The following is an 11,049-nucleotide window of genomic DNA, read 5'->3' as shown; positions in this document are numbered from 1 at the left end:
GTTTTTTCTTGACTTTTGATGTTGATACTTAGGAGTCGTCTGCCATCTAGGGGCAAACCAGAATAATACTTTTTGCAGTTTTGATGAGGAAAAAAATGTTGTCATGCTCTTCAAATGCTAAAGAGACACTCACTTAAAAAATGATAATATAATTTTAGAATGTGTTGTGAATTCATTACAAAGCCTGCTTATAATGAAGATTATATACAGAAATTCATTTTGTGTGCTATTGCTTCTTTGAGAGTATGCTAAAGAATATAATATCCATTGTACACTATGAGCACAGAGAACTTACACAGTTCATTTCAATTAGGGTGAATGGTTTAATACATTCAAGAAAATAAAAAAACATAGAAATCCAGCACCAAAATAAGATTTATTAACAATTTTTATTCATTACAACTTGAAATGTTAATCTCTGTATTTTACATAAATTCAACCGTAAGTACAAGATATATTATACATATTTACAAAATTGACAACATTGGCAAGAAAACAAACTGCATATGAAATAAAACAATCGTTCCTTTAAAGCTAGTCCTAATGTGACTCTGAAGCATATATTTATTTTAATGAATAATGTTTGCAAAAACCTTTTTTGCATGAAGTTTAGAAAGTTCTTTCAGAAACAGATTGTGTCAGCAAAACCATTCAAATACTGTATGCAGCCTGTTTTAATCTTCCTTTAACATTTCAGTCTTAAACGTAACAAAGTGTATGTCGTTTGTAGGCTTTTTGGAACAAAACTTCAGTCTAATAAAAAAAAATATGAATGCAACTGAAATAATTATCATTCCAAAGTCTGTTTCCTAAAGATGGGTTATTTCTTCATAGGCTTACATTATAGGCAACATTTGTATCTGAAAGAAGCTCAGCGAAACCTAAACAACATATTATAATAGCACAAACATAGTTCGCAATTCAATATACTGTAGCTGAAAATATAACAGAGATTGCTGCATTACCAGAACAGTTACGAATAAAATCAGAAATTTCCATTTCCTTTAGGAAATAAGATCTGTTCAGGTAACATAAATAACATAAATTACCAAATAAACTGTTAGTCAGGTTCAGTTTAATCATATAAAATCATAATGGATAAAAACTCCAGATGCATTCTGAAATTTTGTTATAGCTCCTAGACAGCTATATAGTAAAACTTGTGTTACAGTTTTTCCAATACAAAATAACTGTTTTTTTGTTCTGCATGTACTACTTTACATATGAAAAGAAAAACGATATCACAGTGACTGTTATTTAAGTGGGAAGATATATTTTGCATTTCTTTTGTTTAATCTGAATTATTTATATTTTACAGCATGCAAAATGTAAAAGGGTAGAAGAAACATTTGGCCAAATATCCAAACTGGGTCCATGGCATGTTTTTGGAGAATTATTTTAGGCTTTATGTGCAGTCATAATGTGACTCTGCCTAAATATTTTTATTTTCCTTATGAAAAACATTCATTATTTTTCTGTTTCCAAGTTTGGATTATTGTTTTGGGTGTGCCTCTCAATTCCAATGTATCGACAAATACAAACACTGGCTATAAAAACAAGAAAATACAGTCAAATGAGGAATAAGTATTATCACCAAGGTGGTAAAATGTTTTTCTGGAGTTTGGTAGGCTTATATCTAAAACAGTGATGCTGCCTCTTAAAGTGCTGAATAGGAAGTTACTCTTGACTGAAACACGACATCCATGTCACAGGTGAAGCAGAAGGCTTGAGGCCATCCTAATTAAGGCCGGGGTTATGGAATTAAAAACTGTGGAGGAATGCATGATGCCTCAAACTACTGTATATTAGAATTCCCAATATCCATACAGACTCATTTCCTCATTACTGCCCTTATTGTAACATGTTTACAGTATATCCTACTGTGTATGGTGCCAACTGTCAAGGTCCAACCGTGTATTTTTCAGGACACAAACTTTCCTAAGGACACAGGTCCCACTGGAGAATAAAGCAGCCTGAATGAGGACTGTAATCTTGCAGTGGCTGCAGTGGCACACCTGAAACTATCACAGCCAATGCAAAAGAGCTCAGACTCAGCAGCCCTCAGTTAGGAGAGGCTGGTTAAAAATCAGGGCCTGGTTTTTAAAATGTGCTTAAACCAGAGGTCTTGATTTGGTGTAAAAACACGTTTTTTTTTTTTGTTTATCCTGCATTTTAGTGTTCCACTGTATTTACTAATTTTGACACACTGACATGCATCTACATAACTTTATTGAACATACAGTACGTGCTGCCCCTACTTATTAGTAAATTATCCAACACATGGTTTCTCAAACTGTGGTAAGTTTATCACCAGTAATGCATGTGGAGCCAGAAAAAAACAAGAACTGTAACAGAGTGTACATTTATTTTCAGGAATCTGTGCATAAATTATATTCATTTAGGATTTTGGTGCCATCTAGCGGTTACTGTTAGGTACTGCTTGGGTGACAGAGCAGCCTAGAATAGATTACTCCTTTGTGGAACACTGGGTCATAGACACCACAGCTTGCTGTGTCAGTAAGCTACCGCAAAGGTAGAATCACCTGTTTTCTCACAGTCTGTCTCAAACTCTGGACAGATCACTGCCACACTGGATTGTGGATGATGTGAATGGATGACTTTTGTTATCGGTTCTGCTTTATTTTGATGTATAAACAAAATACAGTTAGAAAAAAGCATATACTGCATAGCTAAATCGGAAAGAGAAAACCCCCTGAAACAGAAAGGACCTTTGACGAATCAGTAGATTTAAACCTTGAAGAAGCTGTTGATTTACCAACCAGCAGTGAGGCTCACATTCATGGAAATTTTGAGTTTCCTTGACTGTCCATTAAGCAGAACTATTTATATATCTTAAAGACCCAAATACCAGTTTACAAGACTTAAAAGATATTGAAGTGTGCTTTTCTACCAGTCTGAAATTTTAATAAGATTTTCCTCTGCTTCCTTTCACCCCAAACAGAACACTTGTTTACTGTGGCTACAGTAATGTAAATACTGAGGGGTGAAATGTGATGAAAGTGCCATCATCATCTGTATTGTGCTACGGTTACTCTGGGGTATACTAAAGTCCCCTATTCAGATGTTTACAAGGCCAAGCAAAAAGATCCATTCTGACATAAAAAAACGTAAATTAAGACATGAGATATCACCACTGGTCCAATAACATGTCCTTCCCCACTAAACTATATATATATATCTTTACCAGATATTTACAGTACAAAATGTTAATGGTAGTGTTATATTCTGTAAAACAGAGAACTACCCTTTACAATCATTTAAATGTTTTTTTTACAAATACAGTTCCCCATGTTTCCAAAAGCAGCACTACTACTCCAGGGATCTCGCAGGTGAAAAATCATTATAAGATTAAGCAAAATGGAGGAACATTCATAAAAGCAGAATCAAAATAGAAAAATGAACTTATGAGCTGAGCTGTGAGATCTAAATGATCCGAACTGAAACACCTTAATGTTGTTCTGTACACAAAAACGGAGGCTGTTTCTTTTAAATGAGACAGTTTTCAATAGCACAGACACCAAAGAGAGGGGAGTTGTTATAAATCAACACCCAATTATTCTTTCCTGTGCATTGTTAAATGTGAAGCATTTTTTCTCTCCAGTGTATTTAATTTAATTAAGCTGTTTAAAATATATGCGCTATATCCATTTGGTAATCACCCTTTTCAACATTTTAGGCTTTGCTAGGACTTTTAGTTATGCAAAATATTAAATTATGCTTAATGACCAAAGGTATTTCTTTAAATAAAAAAGTGGCATTCATTATTAAAATAAGACATACTTTACTATATGAGTAGTGCCACATTTGCATTCCAGGTTGTTCTTTAAATTTCAGCTATATACAAAAGTGCAGACATAAGCACCTGTTTATCCAGTGGTGGCACGAACTCTGAAAGCACATCTAAGAACTCAGTATCATGGAGTTTCCACTCCTTATTAAATCCCCTTTATTAGAAGGAATTTGTTCTGAACCATAGACACTGTGACTGAGTGGAAACTGATTTTCTTCCATCAAAACCCATGCAATGCATTTTTTTTATTTACAGTAAAGAACAGAATGTACCTTTGTTAGTCAACATATTCACTTTCAGTACTATTTTGAAGATTTTTGTAAATGCATTTAAAATGTGTATGTCCACACATTTGTAGGTTTGGAATTACTTTGTAATTACACAGTAGTATTAGTTATTACACATGTAATTACAGTACATTTTAGTAACATTTAGTAATCATTTCCTATTTATCATGGCCTTTGCATGGCTGCCCTTGACACAGAGCCCCAACACTGTAGCTATCTTCTCTTCTCAACATCATACAAAGCATTACGAACTTCCTTTGTTTTATAAAAAGCAACGAAAATTTAAAAAAAAACAAACAAAACAATAGAAAACGAACAAAAGAAGAAACGTCCAGTCGCAGCTTTAAAACGGAAGTATTTGGAAGGTTGGCATCACACAAACTCTATTGTGAAATCCGTCCTGCAAATTGGTTAAGACTATACTAAGGAGCCTGCCCTGCTCTGGGCTGGAACCATGACTGGCACGGCGCCCATGCGCTCCAGCGTCGCCTGGCTCACGGCGTAGGAGTGCGTGTGCTGCCCGTGGGGCGGCTGCGGCTTCCGGCCGATGGAGCCGTTGCTGCGGACGACGGCTGGCGGGGAGGGGGCGGAGTTCGTGGTGACCACCAGGGTCTTGGGAGGCGGGAGGGTGTGGCTGCCGTTGGCGTAGGCGGGCCGACTCGGGGGGGGCGCCCCCAACCCCGCCCCCGCCCCCGCGGGGTGCGCGGCGAACGTCTGCCGCGTGTCCCCGTTGTACCGCGTGTACGAGCCGGAGTCGTAGGCGGGCTTGGGGTTGTGCCAGTATCGGCTGTTGTAGGTGTTGGTGGAGGTCAGAGTGTCGTTTTCCGAAGACGAGGCATCGGCATGGAACGCTTTCACCGAAGAGGACCGCTTTGGGGGCAAGTCGTCTTCCCTGGCAGAGTGGGAACAAACCACGTGGAACAAAGTTAAAGGACAGCCCAGCCAGCCGTGCAGATTCAGTCCAACAGAAATCCTTTTTGGGTTTTGCCAGCCTTGAATGAATGAAGAAGCATATAATAATGGTGTTCTGTAGCATGAACTGTGATCATTGTCAATCAGGAGGTCAAATTACAATACAACAGAACTATATCTTACCACTTTGATGAACAATACAGAAATGAGCTGTTTACTTCTGTAATGGAGGACAAAAAAGGTAATCGATTATTGTACTTCATTATTTTTTCAATGAAGTGATTTATTCCCACTATTGGAAGAACAGAAAAAAGTTCAATTTAACCTCAGGTTTAGCTGCCTCTGAGTGAGCAATGCACAGGTGAGTCAGGAACTGAGGAACACGTTATTGTAAGTGTGTGCGTTTCCCTTTAGAAACTGATAATATGGTATTTATAAATGGATCTATATTTTTTGGATTATCTTTTATCTTTTCTTAATGTTTAGTCAATTGAAAAAATACATTTTTTTAGCTATGGGCAGTTAATTTCCCTTTCAAATTCTGCACATCATAGCTGGGAATTTTTTCAGCTTGCTTTTTATAAATATTCATCTGTTCTCATGTTTTTCACAAGATGGCAAGAAAGTTTACTTTTTTCCTGGGGGTAAGAAAGCAGATGACGTACTGTCTGTGAATAAGATTTAAAAAAAAGGCAAAGGCCAAGGAGGCATGAAACTAGACCACAATTTACCCTGTCTGTTCTGTCCACAGCCAAAGGCATCAAATGTTCATTATATTTTTATCCATCTCGGAATGATTTGTTAATGGAAGGGATGAATTGACTTTCACAATGACGATCAGTATAAAATTTCAATTTCTTGTCATGGAGACCAAGCACTGGGGTCTGGGCTTATGTGGCTCCTGGTGTAACTAATTTTGAACAGAAGACAAAGAAGACTTCAGCAAAACACTGGATCATGTGAAGCTGAATGCAGCTGAGCTTGGGAAAGAAGAGCCACCATTCAAACACGCGGCCAGTTTCGGCCGGCCTTGGCTTACAGCTGGAACGCTCTACAGTAGAAGCTAAGAACAGATACAACTCTGTTGTCTTTCATCCTATTTTAGGAACAGAACCTACAGTTTTGGCCTCAAGAGTTCACATAAACGCCCGGCTTCCTCAATGTGGACAGTACCTTCTGATTACTTCTGATTGTGTTACTTCTCCTCCTCATTAAAGGTTCTTTATTGTTCATATGTACAAATGTTTAAGCCTTGTTTTCTAACCTGCTACTAGCCAGCTATTCTTCTAGTGCTTGTTCCCTCTACTGCCTCTTGGCCATGCCAGTAACTGTTTTCAATTGACTTAACCGATTAAAGCAATAAATGGAGCAAATACAATAAAATAATATCCAGCTTATCAATAAAACATGCCATAGCCACAGCCTATGCCACACCCACAATATTTACACAACACAATTACAACAGAGATATAAAAACAATTTTTTAATGATACAGGTTGTGACATCTGTTTGTAGGTTGTAAAGAAATATATTAAAAAAAATCAGAGCTTAATGAGAGAGCGGTGGTTGGAGTTCTGGACTTATTGCTAGAAGGTTATGGCTTCAAATAGTTAAGCCACTGCTGTTGTACCCTTGAACCAGGGACTTTACCTGAATCACTCGAGTAAACTACATGGCTTTATAAATGCGTACAAATGTAAGTTGCTAAGGATCAACCAAATTAAGAATTATTGTTGCCTTCATTTAAATTTTGGTTTCATCATTCATCTAAGTCCAGTGATGTAACACTTGTTGAGGTTCAGTCCCTCAGCTTCTCTCAATAACAAAACCCCTACTCCTTTTTAGTGTCTAACAACTTGAACATTAGGCCAGGGTCCACTTTGTACTTCTATATCAAAACGTGCAAGAATGACTCAGTGAGATCTGCACCAACAAACTTAAAAAACACATGAGAAAAACGGCTTTGTGGCAGGCTCAACTTTAAAACCAGGTGGTTCAAGGAGCCTGAACACATTAGAAAACTGAGAAAGGTCAAACTGGACAGTGCATAGTGGCCTTTCAGAGCCTTTCAGGTTACACACTACAGACTTCCAGGAGTCTTACTTTACCCAAACTGCTGCAACACCATCAAGAAAGCCATGTGAAAGCCTTTTATGTCCCCAAACAAAACTAATTACAGCCCATGCAAGAATGTGCTCTTCGCCACAACCAATATCTCATTAATTATCACCCACTATGTCTATTTACATACAGTATAACAGAGGCTTCAAAGGACTCTAGTGGCAGGTCCTCTATTAAACCACCTCAAAGACTAATCTGCCACACTATCATCTGAAATGCAGAAAGTAAGCAGATTATTTCAAAGTCTCTTTTTTGGATTTCAAGAAGACAATAGAGAGTGTGGACTGAGTTAGATCTGGCTCTCCTCCTCTATAGGTACTATAACAATGATCCATTCCCATGACACCCATCGACTCAAATTTGAGATATCCTGTAGGATGACGTTATGTTTGCCTTTCTTGTACTAAAGAAGCAAATAATTGGTTAATTGGTCAAGAAGTCAAGACCAGCAACTTAAAATTCAGTAGCAGAATGTTCCATTGGTTTGGCAGAATTAAAAAGCAAAATTACTCAGTTTGAGAATATACTGTATAGAGTGAACTAATGAGAGACTTCTAGTATTTGGACTAATATTATTATGTTAAATTATTTATCTTAATTATTTTAATATTATCTCTACCTGTAATTTTCAAACATTTTTGTTAGAAGAAGGATGAATTATTAGTGATTGATGTTGATCTAATGTATATGAAACATTTAATAGATTCTTTTGAATTTATTGGATGCTACAACATCCTCCCCTTTTCTCTTCTGTAACCAGATCTTTGATTTGCTTAATGATTAAATTTAGTTGTAAAACAAGACTATTTTACAAATAAACAAGATTGTCGCTGAAAGCAGTGTTCGGAATCTAGTTCATGGACATGGTGTTTATCACAGAAATGCAGTGTTTAAAATAAAAATATATAAATATATATGAATAAAATGCCACATGTCTAAGATCATTGAATAAGTAATCGTAACTAATTGACTCATTGTTAAGAATGGTCTATCAATGACTCACCTGATCTCATTAGGGATTTCATCTTCTTCGTATTTGTTCTTGTTTTTCCAGTAGAACAGTGCGACCACAACTAGCAGCACACAGATAATGACAGCCAGGACGCCTGTGGCAATGGTGCCGGCGATCAGTCCCACACTCTGAGGCTGGGCTGGGAGGAGGGGAGAAAGAATGGCATGCCATGTTAGGCACCTTATACTGTAAAGGAACAAGTAAAAGGTTTATTCCATGCTGAAAAAAAGAAGAAAGAGAACACTACGTTTCGGCCGTGGAGCCCTCTTCAGGTGATATCTTCTGATATCTCCCACCTTATACTGTAACCTACTGTATGCTTTATACCTATGCCTTAGTCAGACAGAAAGCTACATGGTAATGACATCTTTTATATTATAGGCTTTTCTTTCTTCAAGCAAAATCTATGCAGTATTTCTTTCTCATCAGATTACTTGATTTTTGTGACTTAAGTCTTTCTACTCAGAACCCGGTACAGCACAGGGACTGCTGTTGTGTTCTGGCTGGTATTTCATTCCCTAGATTTTTTTAGAACAGTTTTTCAGTACAATGTTTGTGTTGTAAAAGCATCAAGATGGCAGAATATAAAAAAGAGGTAGAAAACTGGTAGAGTTAGAGAGTACATAGATTATTCCTTTGTACAAACACAACCTTCGAAAAAAAAACATTTCTTCCGTTATGAATTCAGTAAATCCCAGTTGTGCATGACGGTCTCTAAAATAAAAAATGAAATGTTTCCAGGCTGTGGCAGTCTATCATTGCGGGCCAAGTTTGGACATAACCCCTCCAGCACACTTAATAAACCATTGGTTTCCAACAAGAGGTCAGCAGTTTCTGCTCCTGGTCCCAATCTATCCCTTGATTATAATTCCAATGCAAGTCATGTGAATAGTCCCCTCAAGCTACTGGTCTGTGTCGTTACTGGAACAGAAGGGGCTACATTTCGTTACCCCCTGGCTTTGTTCAGGAGTCTGTCTGTTAATGTAGTCAGGCATTGGTTAGATTTCATGCATGTTGCTCACAATATGACAGTATTCAGATAATTTCTGACAAGCACCATGTTCATCCAAGTAGTTTAGGAAATTGTCAGAATACAGAGTGCATCTCACCATATCTAGTGATGAGAGTGAGATCCTGAGATTTTTAAAATGCACAGCTAAAAACCACAAAGAATCACATTAACAGTTTGCTTACAATGTAATTTTCATGCGTCAGTGGAAGAGAAGATGGAAATTAAGCCATCTGGCATTAAAATCAAACAAAATGACAAAAAACTAATTTTCTGTGTGCCATAGGTTGACAGTAAGGACTGACTAACAGCAAGTGGAAAAAAACAACAACCTTGCATGGACCAAAACATGAACAGCAGTTTCTGTGTGGTAAAAGACGTGGGTGCTGTGCTGTCCTGTCTGTGTATTGAGAATTGATGGAAAGTATTCACATAGTCCCTCTGATTGATAATGGTTACAGTATTTCAGTTTGCAGCCATAGCGAACTTGTGTCTCTCGGATAATTGAATGCTTCAGGTTTCGTGGACTTAAGATTTATCTCTGTGATGTCATGGTGTGACAAAAGTTATGTAGTTAGACAAATAACCTCACTGCAACTTCACATTAATGATAGCACAGGCGTGAAATCTAGCCCATTCTAAATATAATTTCTAATTAAAGGGGAATTGATATGCTATTTTTATATTTTGGGTTTAAAAAGTTCAGTTCTTTCAGCTGGCCAGTATAAGACATTCCACAACTAAATTAGTATGTTGCTGTTCTGCTCATTAAACTATTTACTCTTGGTATTTCAAGTAGGGAGCTGCATCAGCATGTGAAGGCTGCAAAGGAACAAGTACAAGAACAAGAGCAAAGGAACAAAAGAACAAGTCTTTTCTTCTCTTTTTAATTCTCTACAAATTACTCTTCGCACAAGTGACACAATATTTACTTTGTCAGCTGTGACAATACCACCACAAGCCGCTGTAGATTTATACTGCAGATTTCTCAGTACATCTGGTCCAAAATGTGTTTTCTTGACTAATCTGACACAATAATAAACCACAATGAACTGACAACCAATGGTGATAAGATTGCACTATGAATTCTGGGAAAGATATGTGAAGACCCTAATGACGGTTTGAAGGTTTTACCACACAGATTTACACACTTACGTGCTATGACCTGCAGGTTAAGGAGACAGGTGCTCTTCCCGATGGAGTTAGACGCGGTACACTGGTATATTCCCGAATTGGCTGTGCTGATGTTCCGTAACATTACTGTACCCTGCATCTGATCTGGGAACAAAGCAAGCCGATTAGAGTCGGAGCCTTTGTACTCAAGCAGTTCAACACAAATAGGACACACGCCACGAACAAACAAACAAAATGGTCCAGTATTTCTGAGTAACATATTTTATACTCCGTTGCTGAGCAAGTTAACAAGTTAAAACTGGAGTGCAGAAGTATAACACATACCAGTTCGCATTAAAAAAATGACTTAGGTTCTTTATCAATCATTATTTTTTGTATGACAATTTTAGTAAAAAATAACTGGTCGATAAACACTTCCTGAAATATTTCTGACATGGCAAAAATGGAAAATGTTTTATACCTTGTACATGTCATAGTGTAGAAGGAAAGGAACTGTGTTTCATTTACTGTCAATCTGATGTTTTGCTAAAACAACTGAGTACAGATGTCAGAAAAAAATCAAGTGGTTATATCCTAGGATTCATATGGTTTTTGTTTTAGTCACTTATATAGTTAGATAAATGGCCTCACTGCAACTTCACATTAACGATAAGACAGGTGTGAAAACTAGCCCAATCTAAATAAAATTTCTAAGTAAAGGGGAACTGCAACAATATTTTTACATTAAAGAATCAGCATTAATGAGGGCATTTCATACCACAAT

At 37.2% G+C, this 11,049-nt stretch overlaps 1 protein-coding gene across 2 annotated transcripts in view; it reads right to left on the bottom strand.

Annotated features, from left to right (window-relative positions):
* Positions 1-370: 370 nt before the first annotated feature.
* Positions 371-11,049, bottom strand: part of igsf11 (immunoglobulin superfamily member 11) — an 82,420-nt gene continuing 71,741 nt past the window's right edge. For both annotated transcript variants that reach the window (XM_088922234.1, XM_088922235.1), the window contains exons 5-7: positions 10,308-10,430; positions 8,135-8,282; positions 371-4,990 (exon numbers count right to left, since the gene is read on the bottom strand). In XM_088922234.1, the coding sequence (XP_088778360.1) occupies positions 4,516-4,990; positions 8,135-8,282; positions 10,308-10,430 (746 nt within the window). In that variant the 3' untranslated portion in view covers positions 371-4,515. The remainder of the gene's footprint in view (positions 4,991-8,134; positions 8,283-10,307; positions 10,431-11,049) is intronic.

Source organism: Atractosteus spatula, chromosome 7, assembly GCF_055471065.1.
Source record: "Atractosteus spatula isolate fAtrSpa1 chromosome 7, fAtrSpa1.hap1, whole genome shotgun sequence".
Taxonomy (NCBI): Eukaryota; Metazoa; Chordata; class Actinopteri; order Semionotiformes; family Lepisosteidae; genus Atractosteus; species Atractosteus spatula.
This window is presented reverse-complemented; position numbering and strand designations above follow the sequence as displayed.